The following is a 15,353-nucleotide window of genomic DNA, read 5'->3' as shown; positions in this document are numbered from 1 at the left end:
TCTTAGACAAAATTCCAACACAGAGGAATACATCCCAAAAGAGAATGAGAACAGGTTATGGCTAGAGATCTAATCGAAACAGACATAAGTAATATGACTGACGAAGCATATAAAGCAACAATCAAGGATACTTGCCGGGCTTGAGAAAAGCATAGAAGAAATCAGGGAGACCCCTACCACAGAGATAAAAGAGTTAAAAAACAATCAGAATGAAAAATGCAATAATTGAGATTTGAAAAAGACTGGATATAATGACCCCAAAGATGGAAGAAGCAGAGGAACAAATAAGTGATACAGAAGACAGAGTGGAAAATAATGAAGCTGAAAAAAAGCGAGAAAGAAGAGTTATGGATCACAAGAAAAGGCTTAGGGAACTCACTGACTCCTTCAAATATAATAACATTCATATCACAAGAGTGTCAGATGAAGAAAAGAGAGAAAAGAGAAACTATTTTAGTAAATAATCACTGAAAACTTCCCTAATCAGAGAAAGGAACAGACATCTGAATCCAGGAGGCACAGAGGACTCCCAGCAAAATCAACAGAAACAGGCCAACGCCAAGACATACTGTAGTTAAATTTGCAAAACACAGTGAGAAAGAAAAAGCCTAAAAGCAGCAAGACAAATAAAGGTCCCTAATCTCCAAAGGAAGACCCATAAGGCTAGCTGCAGATCTCTCCACAAAAACCTGGCAAGACAGAAGGGAGTGGCATGATACATTCAATGTGCTGAATGGGAAGAATATGTGGTCAAAAAGACTCTATTCAGCAAGGCTGTCATTCAGAATAGGAGAAATAGTATTTCCCAGACAAATAAAAACTGAAGGAGTTCATGACCACTAAACTAGCCCTGCAAAAAATATCCCACTCTTTGAGTGGGAAAGAAAGACCAAAATTGACAAAGACTAGAAAGGAACAGAGAAAATCTCCAGAAACACAACAGAAAATGACACTAAATTCCTATCTATCAATAATTACTCTGAAAGTAAAATGAACTAAATACTCCATCAAAAGACAAAGGGTGTCAGGATGGAATAAAAAAAAACAATACCCATCTATGTGCTGCTTACAAGAGACTCATTTTAGACTTAAAGACACCTGCAGATTGAAAGTTGAGGGGATGGAGAAACATTTACCATGCAAATGGAAATCAAAAGAAAGCTGGAGTAGCCATACCTATACCAGACAAACTAGATTTTAAATCAAAGACTGTAACAAGAGATGAAGAAGGGCACTATATCATAATAAAGTAGACTATTCAACAAGAAGATCTAACAACTAAAAATATATTTATGCTCCCAACATGGGAGTGCCCAAACATATAAGATAATTAATAATATAAAGGAACTCGATAATAATACAATAATGGTAAGGGACTTTAACACCCCACTTACAGCCATGGACAGATCATCTAAGCAGATAATCAATAAGGAAACAAAGGCTTTGAATGACACAGTGGACCAGGTGGACTTAACAGACATATGTAAAACATTCCATGCTAAGGCAGTAGAATACACATTCTTTTCAAGGGAACAGATCACATACTAGGTCACAAATCAGGCCTCAACAAGTAAAAAAAGACTGAGGTCATACCACACATATTTTCCAACCACAACACTATGAAACCTGAAGTCAACCACAAGAAAACATTTGGAAAGAACACAAATATATGGAGGTTAAACACCATGCTACTAAAGTATGAATGGATCAACCAGGAAATCACAGAAGAAATAAAAGAATACATGGAAACAAATGAAAATGAGAACATAACAGTCCAAAACCTTGGGGTACAGAAAAAGCAGTCCTGCAATATAGGCCTACCTTAAAAAGCAAGAAAAATATCAAATACACAACCTTACTTTACACCTAGAAAGGTGCTAGAAAAAGAAAAAAAAAATAAAATAAAACCAAAAAAATAAAAAAAAAAAAACAAAAACGAAGCCTAAAGCCAGCAGAAGAAGGGAAATAATAAAGATTAGAGCAGGAATAAATGATATAGAAACAAACAACAACAACAACAACAACAAAAAAAAAAAAAACCAGTAGATCAATGAACCAGTAGTTCTTTGAAAGAATTAATAAAATTGATAAACTCCTAGCCAGACTTATCAAAAAGAAAAGTTTTGAAAGGACCCGAATAAACAAAACAGTAGACATAACAACCAAGACCACAGAAATACAAACAATTATAACAGAATGTTATGAAAAATTACATGCCAACAAATTGGACAACCTGGAAGAATGGATAATATAAAACTGAAACAGGAAGAAAGAAAAAACTTGAATAGACTGATAGCCAACAAAGAAACTGAACTAGTAATCAAAAATCTCCCAACAAACAAAAATCAAGGGCCAGGTCATTTCACAGGTGAATTCTACCAAACATTTAAAGAAAAGTTAATACCTGTTCTTCTCAAACTATTCCAAAAGAACAGAAATGGAAGGAAAACTTTCAAACTTATTCTGAGGCCAGAATTACCCTAATTCTAAAACCAAAGAGTCCACTAGAAAAGAGCACTACAGACATCCCTGGGTGGCTCAGCAGTTTAGCACCTGCCTTCTGCCCAGGGCGTGATCCTGGAGTCCCAGGATCGAGTCCCACATCGGGCTCCCTGCATGAAACCTGCTTCTCCCTCTGCCTGTGTCTGTGCCTCTCTCTGTCTCTGTGTCTCTCATGAATGAATGAATAAAATCTTTAAAAAAAAAAAAAAAAAAGCACTACAACTCAATAACCCCGAAGAACATGGATGCAAAAATTCTCAACAAAATACTACCAAATTGAATCCAACAGTACATTAAAAGAATCATTCACCATGAAAACGTGGGAATTATTCCTGGGCTGCAAGGGTGATTCAATATATGCAAATCAATCAATGTGATACATCACATTAATAAAAAAAAAAAGGATAAGATCCTCTCAATAGGTGCAGAAAAAAACATCTGACAAAGTACAAAATCAATTCATGATAAAAATCCTCAATAAAAAAAATCCTCAATAAAATAGGAATAGAGGGAACATACCTCAAAATCACAAAGGACATACATGAAAACCCACAGCTGACATCATCCTCAAGGGGGAAAAACAGATTTTCCCCTACAGTCAAGAAGAATTGAGCGATGTCCACTCTCACCACTTTACATAGTACTACAAGTCCTAGCCTCAATAATCGACAACAAAAAAGAAATAAAAGGCATTCAAATCAGCCACTCCTGCAGATGACATGATACTCTCCACAGAACACCTAAAAGCCTCCACCAAAAAGTTGCTAGAATTGACACACAAATTCAGTGAAGCCACAGGATACAAAATCACTGTACAGAAACTTGCTGCATTTCTATAAACCAATAATGAAGCAGCAGAAGGAGAAATCAAGGAATTAACCACATTTACAATTGCACCAAAACCCATAAGATATCAGCAATACACCTAAACAAGAAATGAAAGATCTGTACTCTGATAACTAGAGAACACTCATGAAAGAAACTGAAGAGGACAAAAGAAATGGAAAAACATTCCTGCTCGTAGATTGAAAAACAGCTATTGCTAAAATGTCTCTACTACCCAAAGCAATCCACACATTTAATGCATCCCTATCAAAATACCATCAGATCTTACAATCCTAAAATCTGTATGGAACCACAAAAGACCCAGAAGAACCAAAGCTATCTTGAAAAAAGAAAAGCAAAGCTGGAGCATCACAATTCCAGACTTCAAGCTATATTACAAAGTTGTAGTCATCAAGACAGTATAGTACTGGCACAAAAACAGACACATAAATCAATGGAACAGAATAGAAAACCCAGAAATGAACCCACAACTATATGGTCAATTAAACCGATAAAGCAGGAGAGAAAGAATATCCAATGTAAAAAAAAGAGAGTCTTTTCAACAAATGGTGTTGGAAGACTGGACAGTAACATGCAAAAAAATGAAATTGGATCACTTTCTTACACCATACACAAAAATAAAATCAAAATGGATGAAAGACCTAAATAAAATAAAAAGCTTCTGCACAGCGAAGGAAACAATCAACAGAACTAAAAGGCAACCCACAGAATGGAAGAAGATATTTGCAAATGACATATCTTATTAAGGGTTAGTATCCAAAATATATTAAGAACTTCCGGGACACCGGGGTGGCTCAGCGGTTGAGCATCTGCCTTTGGCCCAGGGCGTGATCCTGGAGTTCTGGGATCGAGTCCCACATGGGGCTCCCTGCATGGAGCCTGCTCCTCCCTCTGCCTATGTCTCTGCCTCTCTCTCTATGTGTCTCTCATGAATAAGTAAATAAAATCTTAAAAAAAAAAAAAAAAAAGAACTTCTCAAACTCCACACCCAAAACCAAATAATCCAGTTAAGAAATGGGCAGAAGACATGAGAAGACATTTCTCCAAAGAAAACATACAAATGGCCAACAGACACATGAAAAAATGCTCAGCATCACACATCGTCAGGGAAATACAAATCAAAACTGCAATGAGACACCACCTTACACCAGTCAGAATGGCTAAAATTAGCAACACAGGAAATAACAGGTGTTGCTGAAAATGTGCAGCAAAGAGAACCCTCTTGCACTGTTTGTGGGAATGCAAATTGGTATAGCCCCCTTGGAAAACAATATGGAGGTTCCTCAGAAAGTGAAAAATAGAACTACCCTACATTCCAGCAACTGCACTACTAGGTATTTACCTAAAAGAAACAAAAATATTGATTTGAAGGGGTACAAGCACCCCGATGTGTACAGCAGCATTATCACAACAGCCAAATTATTGAAAGAGCCCAAATGCCCATCCACTGATAAATGGATAAAGAAAATGTGGTATATATGCAATGGAGTATTACTCAGCCACCAAAAAGAATGAAATCTTGCCATTTGCATCGATATGGGTGGAGCTAGAGTATATTATGCTAAATGAAATCAGAAAGAGAAGGACAAATACTGTATGACTTCACTCACATGTAGAATTTAAGAAACAAAACAAATGAACATGGTGCCGGCGGGGGGCGGGGGGGAGGGGAGACAAACCAAGAAGCAGAACCTTAAATATAGACACAAACTGAGGGTACTGGAGGGGAAGTAGGTGGGGGGATAGGTTAAGCAGGTTGGGTATTAAGGACACTTGTGATGAACAGTGAATGTTGTATGTAAGCAATGAATCACTAAATTCGACACCTGAAACTAATATTACACTGTATGTTAACTGAAATTTAAATTAAAATTTGGAGGGAAAAATATGAAGATCCTGTCCCCATTTTCAAGGAAAGAGGAAAGTTATCTTTTTATGATGTATGATTCCCAAATGCTAGTCTGTATGCAAGTGCTGGAATCTGGGACAAGTTTTTACCACTTTCTGATAAAAACTGGGAAAAGACAGGCCATGTAGTAAATTCTTATAAAGCCAAACTGATTTCACTTAAAAGACTGTTCAAAGATTATGTCCTTAATACTTCCAAATAGGGGATGCCTGGGTGGCTCAGCCGTTGAGCCCCTGCCTGAGTCCCAAGGATCAAGTCCCACATCGGGCTCCCTGCATGGAGCCTGCTTCTCCCTCTGCCTGTGTCTCTGCCTCTCTCTCTCTGTCTCTCATGAATGAATAAATAAAATCTTTAAAAAAAATAAAAAATACTTCCAAATAGCCTTTTGTTCAAGAAATTAATGACAGCCAATGGCTCTATGTTTTACTATGCTTAGTTACGAAAATAAAAAAGAAAGAAAGAAAGAAAGGAAGAAAGAAAGAAAGAAAGAAAGAAAGAAAGAAAGAAAGAAAGAAAGAAAGAAAGAAAAAGGAAAAGGAAAAGGAAAAGGAAAAGGAAAAGGAAAAGGAAAAGGAAAAGGAAAAGGAAAAGGAAAGGAAGAAAGAAAGAAAAGGCAAAGAGAGAAAAAAGAAATATGCACCTGAAGGTTCCTCCATGACTTTTCATGGCTTAATAACTCATGCCTTTTGATCACTGAATATTCTGTCATTGTGTGGACATACGAGATTTTTTTTTTTAAATCAGTCTCCATATACATATAAAATAGTCACATACGTTATGGGAATCCCTTACTTTTTCAGTCTAAAGTATGCTGATGCTCTGTTTGTTGGCAACACAGGATTATAGGGATCAGCATCCATGCCTTTGGTATAGCATTCGATTGCTTCATCGTATTTTCCTTGTTTGAAGTATTTATTGCCCTGAAAAAACATATGAGTCAGATATATAATGACAGAGAACTGCAGAGCCATTTTCTTTCAATATTATGCATCTCTTTCTAACTCGTTAGCTCAAGTGTTCAAGGTTAACAGGAAAGAAGAGAGAATTAAGCAAAATGGTCTTTCAACAAATGCTGAAATTCAGTAGTCATTGTATGAGCACAATCCAAAAGCCCTGGTAGGAAAATGAGTAACATACCTAGCATTATGTACTTCTGACTAACAATAACCCACAGAAAGGTAACAAAAGAGAGGCATCAAGATGAAGCTTAATCTGAAAAGAGTTCCACCTTTTTGTAAAGCAATATATTTAATTTTATAATGAGGCTTTCTGAAGAGGGATGTTTAGTAACATTCCAAAAAGTAATCAAATATGGCCAGTGATATGGAGGAGTGGAATTTAATATTCATGTCAAGGTTCAAACTGATTTTAAGTTAGTCGACTACAAAAAATCCTAAAAGAACTCTGTACAGTCCACACATTTTACATCATTGAGGTTTAGTAATAATACTAATCTTATTTTTACAGTTAAGAAAACTGAAAAACAAATAATTAAAGAACTTGTCAGAAAAAAAAAAAAAAAGAACTTGTCACAGGATCTGAACCCCTACAACCCGGTTTCAGAGCAAATATTCCTAATCAACAAGCTTTACTGCTTCTAGATACAGATACACAGCTAATAACTCAAAGTATGAACACCTCTCAAACTACACTGAAGAAATATTGGATCCACGTGATTTTCTACATATCCTGCTTACATGAAGGAAACTAATGCTAACCTAAAGAATACCTTTTCTTTAAGAGCCAGAGCCTTTTGTGAATCTACATGAATCCCATCTTCTTCTGACTCTGATTCTTGAGACACAGAATCATGGGTACTCTCTTCTTTATCAAGCTCATCAAGGATACTGTCCTGAAATTTAAGTAGGAGAACAGTGCTCATAATTACATGACCATTAAAATAAAAAAGAAAACATTTTTTAAAAAGTACATTCAATAGAACTTAGGTTGTTATGATCTAAGGACATAAAGGCCTAAGGTTGCTTTCAATCCAAATAACCTCTCATTGTTAGGATTATATCGAAAGAAAAATGTACCCTTGTTTAGAAAACCAAGATCCAAACCACTTAAAAAATCTAGCTGTGGACTCATGAAGTAAGCTAAGTCAATAGAGTTAACAAATCACCCCTAAATCACAAACTATTAGTAACAAGGTATTTATGGCTGAACATAAGCGAAGTTTGGAAATAACCCCAAACTAATGTAATAAACAACCAATAGACAAAAAAGGGTTTCTATAAAAACCTTTTTCTTCCTTATTCTTAAAACATCAAAAACTGCTTATAAAGCCCAGTAACTCCTAATCCTCACAAAAGCCTATGAGGTAAGTGTAATTCCCCATGTTTTTTACTGGAAGTAACCAAGACACAGAGGTTTGTTAACTCAAGGTCACGGATTTGAACTGAGGCAAATCTGCCTCCTCTGAAGAGCTCAATGACCATGTTATACTGTCTCTCAGTGAATTCCCAAAATACAGCCAACTCTACCAAAGAAAATACATAATATGCTAGTCCAACAAGTTTCAATCTCCTTTGGATCACATACTCCTTTCATGGTAAGTCATCTCATAAACCTCATCAGGATTCTTTTAATCATATTCTTCATATAGGATAAAATAATGGTTTTTAGTAAAAGACTTTAAACCAGTAAGTATTAAAGAGTTCCTTAAAGCTCATTAAAAACAAAAATTTTAATTATATAAACAAGATCTTTTTTGCATTTAATAAATACCATACTATTTTGTCAGTTAGTTGTCACTAATTATTGACAACTTAAAAAATAAAACCTATGCTCAGTTTCACTGAATGAACATTGAAAGAGTGAAACTCAGCTATGTGTTTTGGCATGAAGATTCTTCAAATACCACTAGCCAAAATTATCCAATACTGCTATGCTTGCATGTGTAGACCACTGCCAGCGGCAGAACACTAAAGCAGCTGCTCAGATCTGAACTAGAGTGGAATGGTAAGTAAACACCTACATCTCGTATAGATACACTAAAATGACATCAAGTAATGTAATAGGTCATGATGGCATTTGTTACAAAAGCAGGAGTTCAATTAGTATCTGCTGAATGAGTAAATGACTGTGTAGGAAGAACCTCTCTAAGAAATGATCTGAGGATGATTCCTTTCAGGAAAAAGCATTATAAGAAGATACCACCTTATGAAAAGGAAAAGCTATATAATGAGGGATAAGTCACAAAAAAGTGAAAGTAGACTATATAATACTCAGCAGAGAAAAAAATTATGTTCAGAAAGTATCATTTCCCACAGCAATAAATCCAAGACCTAAAATCATATCTCTCTTACATTAGGACAATACTGAAGCAGATGGCAAATTATTTAATTAGTAGTGCCACCTCTATCTTGAGTCAGTTAGCCTCGGTTTCATTAAGAAAAATGCAATTAATTTGGAAAACTATTGAGCAGTATCTTCTAAAACTAAACGTATATATAAAGTGACCTGGCAAATTCCCTCCCAGGTACTTCTATGCATCAAAAGACACATACAAGAATGTACATAGCAGGTTTATTCATAATAGCCCCAAACGGGAAACCCAAATATATGTAAATAGGAAAATGGATACACAAATTGTGATATACTCACACAATGGAATTCTGATCAGCAATGAAGAAGAACAAATTACCGCTACTGATAATATGGATCAATCTCAGACAAAATTACCCAAATAAGCCAAACACAAAAGAGTGCATACTGTATGATACATTTAAATAAAATTCCCAAACTGGCAAAACTGATCTATAATATTAGAGATCACCATAGTGGCTACCTTTGGGAGGTAACCAACTGAGAAGCAAGGCTTCTGGGATGCTAGAAATGTCTTACATCTTGATGTGGTTGGTGGTTTCTCAGGTATATACAAGAGCAAAAATTTAAGAAACTGTACACTTAAGATTTTAGCACTGTACTGTATATACATTACAACCTCAAATAAAAATGTTAAACATAGGGATGCCTGGGTGGCTCAGCAGTTGAGTGTCTGCCTTCAGATCAGGGTGTGATCCCAAGGTCCACGATCAAGCCTCACATGGGGCTCTTTGCAGGAAGTCTGCTTTCTCCCTCTGTCTATGTCTCTGCCTATCTGTCCTGAATAAATAAAATCTTAAAAAAATAAATAATAAAAATGTCAGATATAAAAGTGCAAATAAAATAATAAACATAAAAATCAGAAGAGTGGTTATCTCTGGGGGTACAGGGAAGGAAAGAAGATGGGATGGGGAAGGAGCACACTGGTAGCTTCAACAGAATTGAAAATTTTTCTTTAAGTTAGATGGTGGGCTCACATACTCATTTTCTTGTTGTGCTTTAGAATATGTATCTTCACTTACTTTTTTGTATGAATCGATGCATAATAAACACTTTTAGAAAGACTAAACAGGAATATATAGTCCAAATCAACCCTTAAGGTGGGTCAGAGTCTAGACTGAAGCTGGCCAACAGACCCCCTTTTGCAGGCTGGCTACAACGGCCGCTGGAAGCACTATGTAGAGGGTTATGAGGCAGAGTACTGGTGGTAATTCTTCAGTTACACCGTGTGTATGTGTGGGATATAGGAAGCACACTCTACACGTTGGCTATCCCTGGTTTAGAAGGGTGAGGCCCACCTTCTTAGGATCAAGATGGGCCCACTTTTATTGTCCCACAGCCACAGCCCAAGACTAGACACAAAGGCATTCCCTTTCAGCCAGTATCCAACAAATTCTTCAGCCTATAAAAAAGATATTGGCAGAGTCATTCCTTTCTGGGAGTTCTTACAATCTTCGAATTCTGGCTACTTAGGGGTTAGAGACGGTGAGGAGGAGAGATGTAGGTGCAAGTATAAATGGGTAGCACATGAGAGCTCTGTGGTGATGCAGTATTTTTGTATTCTAAATGCAATGGTGGTTACTCAAATCTACATGTGATAAAATGGCAGAGAACTATACATAAATTGTGCCATATCAATGTCCTGGTTTTGATACTGTACTATAATTAAGGAAGACAGAACCACAGGGGTAAACTGACTGAAGAGTACGCTGGACCTCTATGTACTATTTTTGCAAAAAGGAGAAAAAAAGAAAAAAGAAAAAACAGAAGAAAAGAAAAGAATCCTGGCTGTTTTAGCTACTACTCACTGAAAAGGGGCTACGGGAGAAAAAATAATCTAATTAACTGAAAAGCATTATAATTAAATTTGGATTTATGTAAAATAATCTAGAAGAGAAAGATAGAAGGGTAAGAACTTTACATTATTTTTCATTTAACCCATGACTCTTAGCTAACTCCAAGACAATTTTATTCAAATACTACATAAGTAGATTAACTTACCACATCAAGTTTTGCCCATGCCTCATAATCATAAGATTTTATCCTGTTTTTTGTGTTTTCATCTTTGGTTTTTTTAGAAGACTCTTTAGGTTTACCTTTTTTCTTTTTCCTAAAATTCCCATTTCGGATAGGAGGTAAATTCTAGGGATGGGAAAAAATAAACAATGTTTGAGCACTGCTCTGTTACCACTTTTTATAACTAGCAATATTTAAGATTCTCACTAAATTACATTTTCAGGAAAGTTCTTTTTATTTTTTAAGTGCTTAAAAATACCAATTTACCATCTTCACTTACAACAATTCATGCTTGAAAAGTTTAATTCATTCTTTGACAAATGTTGAATATGATATAGTCACAAGGAAAGTATTAGCTAGATATTTTAATTATACATTTAATTTGCAGTCCTAAATTCAAACTTCCAAAACTGCCTGCTCTTCAGCATTACTACAGTCAATAAGCAGTAGTATCATAGCAAATTGAACTGCCTCCACTTCACCAATAGGAAAAAGTTACCGTCTTTAAATGCAGTCTTAGGGCAACATTTGGTTGAACCTACATAAGTAATCTACATTTTATGCCAATACTAGATGTTAATGTATCATTAAATATATAATTATACACGATCTGTATTACATATATACACCCCTAAACATTGTATGATGCTATTTATTTACCTTAAGAATTATCACATGGTCTTCCTTTCCATAAGTACTGGCTACGCCTTAAAATGTCTTAATAGAGTTAACAGAGTTCTTACAAAGACTTTAAAAAGCAGAATTTTTCCAAATGTTGACAGGCAGCCAATCACTTCAATTTCCGTTTTTTCACAAAACATTTTAAAACGCTGTTCTTTATTTTAAATAGTTTTGCAGGACGCTACAGTAGGATTTAATTAAGAAATTTACCTCTTCAGGAACACCATTCTGTCTTCTTAGTTCCATATCCTTCTGTTTAATATCTTTTTCCCAGTTTTCTAAATCCCTCATAAAGTCCTGTAATTCTTCTGCATTTTGTTTCACCTGTAGTTGTAATTCAATTGCTTTATTTGTCGAAGTCATTATGGCCTGCAGAGTTCTGACCAATCTCTAAGAAGAATTAAACAGAATTATGTTTTGTTTTTGAAGCTTAACTAATGACTTTTTTTTACCACTTCATAAATGGCAACAATACATGCATAGAGGAGAGCCTAAAGTGATGCTGAAGAAAGAAAACATCAATATATTATTTTTTAAATGAATCAATGTTTGCTTAATGAACAAATGAAAAACAGTCCTGTCTGGGCATCACTGCAATGCAATATGAATGGAAGGCAATGAGAGAGAAATCACTAAAATTAGCAAGTAGCCCATGGTAGCAGACTCTCTGCTCATCTCTAGTTTATAAATTAATCTTAATTATCTCCTCTATTCCTTTTCAAAATTTATTGCACTTCTGCTGAGCGGCAGGCCCTGTAAAAACAAGTAAGACAAGGTCCCAAGTCTAGTGGAGAAGGAAACAAAATAATGAAGTACTGAGCCACAAAATATCATGGTAGGCAGGGTTTCTCAACCTTGGGGCTATTGACACTTGGGGCCAGATAATTCCTTGTGGTAGAGGATGTGTCTTATGCATTGTAAGATGGTTGGCAACATCCCTGACCTCTTCCAACTAAGTAGCGATATTCCTTCTCCCCCCAAGACCGTGACAATCAAAAATGTCTCCAGACATTGTCAAATGTCACCTGGGAAGCATAACAACTCCTGGTTAAAAACAACTGTGCTGGAGACACATACACATGCTGTGGGACTGAACACAGAGGACTGGAATAAAGCAGATGGTGGATAGGGTGGTGGGTTCAAGAAAAGAGTCCCCAGAGGTGCTATAACCAGCTAAGTTTCAAAAAAGCCAGCCAAGTGATTAACTATGGAGAGGCGGGCAGGCAGACTGAAGGACTAAGAAAGAGAATGGAAGAGAAGGCTGAGGTGGCTATGGGACAGATCTCAAAATGCCAAGCCATCAGGTTTGACCCAGGGTCTAAAAGCTATGAAAAAGTATCACAGAGGTAAAATAAAAGGTACCTGATTACTGATTCAACTGAGCAGCTAGAGAGCAGAGTATTTAACCAGTGTCCTAGACTTCAGGTTCAGAGCCTGTTGAAATCAGCAGTGTCATTTGAGTCAGAATCACAATTTTAAAAGGAAAAAGAGGGGGGTAGCCCCAATGGCCCAGCAGTTTAGCACCGCCTTCAGCCCAGGGCCTGATCCTGGAGACCTGGGACGGAGTCCCACGTCAGGTTCCCTGCATGGAGCCTGCTTCTCCCTCTGCCTGTGTCTCTGCCTCTCTCTCTGTGTGTGTCCCTCATGAATAAATAAGTAAAATCTTAAAAAAGGAAAAGAGGAGGGGTGCCTGGCTGGCTCAGTTGGTGGAACACGACACTCTTGATCTTGGGGTTATAGAGTTTGAGCCCCACGCTGGGTGTGGTTTACTGAAAAAAAGATTTTAAAAATCTTTAAAATAAAAAAAAAAGGAAAGGAAAAGAGGTTTCAGGGTTGGAGAACACGAAGACAGACAATATTTCGGTTTGAGATCTGTTGAATTGAGTCCTTATGGGACATCAGGATGACCTATCCGGTAGATAGTTACACAAGGTAGAGATATAAATTTAGGTGTCAGTAGCATAAAGGTGGAAGTTACAATCATGGATTTGGACCTGCTTAATCACTGTGACTCCTGGGTTGGGTTGGGGTGGGCGGCGGGGAAGAGGAGCCTGCAAAACACTACCATTTAAGGAACCAGCGGGGGAGAAGATGCCAATACAGGAAAAACTGGGCAGCAACATCTAGAGAGCTGGGAGGAAAACTTGGGAGAGTACGGTCCCGGGAGAGAACTTTCAAGAAAGCCTTCGAGGTGAGAGAGGCTAGCAGTGCCTATGGACACGAAGGTGGCATAAGGGTGCATTGCATTTAGTCATATAAAGATTTATTGAGAATTTTAATGAGATGTAAAGAAACAAATGGAAATATAAAATGAGCTGCTGAGTGAATGAGATTATATGGGGATCAGCGTAATTCTGTCTTTAACAATCTGAGATTGCTCCTGACTGTAGTCCGGTGGAGGAGGGAGGGCCAAGAGAATCAAGGTGAAGGAGATAGAGGAGAAAGGATGAAGGATGGGGCAAAGCCTCCAAAAAGGTGGGAGCGGGGAGTCAACGCTTAAGGGGAATGCGGGAACCGAGATTAGAAAAATCACTTTTGGGGCAGCCCGGGTGGCTCAGCGGTTCGGGCGCTGCCTTTGGCCCAGGGAGCCCCGGGATCGAGTCCCACGTCGGGCTCCCTGCGTGGGGCCTGCTTCTCCCTCTGCCTGCGTCTCTGCCTCTCTCCCCTCTCTGTGTTTCTCATGAATAAATAAAATATTTAAAAAAAAAAAAAAAAGAAAAGAAAAAAGAAAGAAAAATCACTTTTCTAATGGCTGTAAATGCAGACAGGTCTTCCGACCCCTTGTCTGGCCTTAGAACCTACACTAAATCTGGGCCTCTTTTCAAGCAGTGCCCAAGTCTGAGCACATAGGTCCGTCACTACAACAAAACAGGGCGGTTTGGCGCCGCCTTCGGCCCAGGGCGTGACCCTGGAGACCCTGGATCGAGTCCCGCGTCGGGCTCCCTGCATGGAGCCTGCTTCTCCCTCCGCCCGTGTCTCTGCCTCTGTGTGTGCGTGTCTCATGAATAAATAAATAAAGTCTTTAAAATAAATTAATTAATTAATTAATTAATTAATTAAAATAAAATAAAATAAAATAACAACAACAACAACGCGGAGCCGGAGTGGGGCGCAGCGAACCAGAAGCCTCCAGGGCACACCCACGCCGAGCGGAGGCGGGCCCGGCCCCCCGCCCCCCGCCCCCCGCGCTCCCCCACGGAGGGAGGGTCCGCGACCGCAGCGCCGCGCGCGGGCCCGAGGGGAGGGGCGGCCGGTAGACCAGAGCGCCCACCCCGGGCGCGCCGGCCGAGCCCCTTCCGGGACGCTCCCCGGGACGCCGCCGCGCCCTCGCCCCCCGCCTCCCCCGGGGGCCCACGGCCGCGCCAGGCCGCCCCCAAGCCTCGCCGCCCACCGCAGCCAGCGATAACGGCAACGCCGGCTCACCTGACTCGGCCGTTAGCGCCCCCAGGGCCGGTGCCCCGGGCCCTCAGCCACGCTCGCCGGCCCCGCCTTCCCGGCTTTCCCACAAGCCCCCGCGGGCCGTCGCCCCGCCCCCTGCGTCCCGCCCCCGCCCCGCCCCCCCGGCGTCCGGGCGGAGCATGCGCAGAAGGTCAGGCTTGGTGCGCCTCGCCTCGCGGGTGGAATTAGGAGCCCCGGCAGGTGGTGTTGTTTTGTTGTTTTGTTTTTTTTAAGATTTTATTTATGTATTCATGAGAGACACACAGAGAGAGGCAGAGACACAGGCAGAGGGAGAAACAGGCTGCATGCAGGGAGCCCGACGCGGGACTCGATCCCGGGTCTCCAGGGTCACGCCCTGGGCTGCGGGCAGAGGCTCAACCGCTGGGCCCCGCCCCGGGCCGCCCCCGACAGGTGTTTTTTTTTTGTTTTTTTTTTTTTTTTGAACTAAATGAACCCCTTACTGTGGTATTTTCTTTTTTTTTCTTTTTCAATTTTTATTTATTTATGATAGTCACAGAGAGAGAGAGAGAGGCAGAGACACAGGCAGAGGGAGAAGCAGGCTCCATGCACCGGGAGCCCGACGAGGGATTCGATCCCGGGTCTCCAGGACCGCGCCCTGGGCCAAAGGCAG

The 15,353-nt window shown here is 39.2% G+C and overlaps 1 protein-coding gene across 1 annotated transcript in view; it reads right to left on the bottom strand.

Annotated features, from left to right (window-relative positions):
* RPAP3 (RNA polymerase II associated protein 3) overlaps positions 1–14,817 on the bottom strand; it is a 40,586-nt gene extending 25,769 nt beyond the window's left edge. The window contains exons 1-5 of the mRNA XM_077870328.1: positions 14,708–14,817; positions 11,495–11,674; positions 10,589–10,729; positions 6,987–7,109; positions 6,050–6,177 (exon numbers count right to left, since the gene is read on the bottom strand). Of these exons, the coding sequence (XP_077726454.1) occupies positions 6,050–6,177; positions 6,987–7,109; positions 10,589–10,729; positions 11,495–11,647 (545 nt within the window). The 5' untranslated portion in view covers positions 11,648–11,674; positions 14,708–14,817. The remainder of the gene's footprint in view (positions 1–6,049; positions 6,178–6,986; positions 7,110–10,588; positions 10,730–11,494; positions 11,675–14,707) is intronic.
* Positions 14,818–15,353: the final 536 nt, after the last annotated feature.

The sequence above is a fragment of the Canis aureus genome, chromosome 25 (assembly GCF_053574225.1).
Source record: "Canis aureus isolate CA01 chromosome 25, VMU_Caureus_v.1.0, whole genome shotgun sequence".
Taxonomy (NCBI): Eukaryota; Metazoa; Chordata; class Mammalia; order Carnivora; family Canidae; genus Canis; species Canis aureus.
Note: the sequence above shows the minus strand (reverse complement) of the source record. Positions and strands in the feature narration are given on the sequence as shown.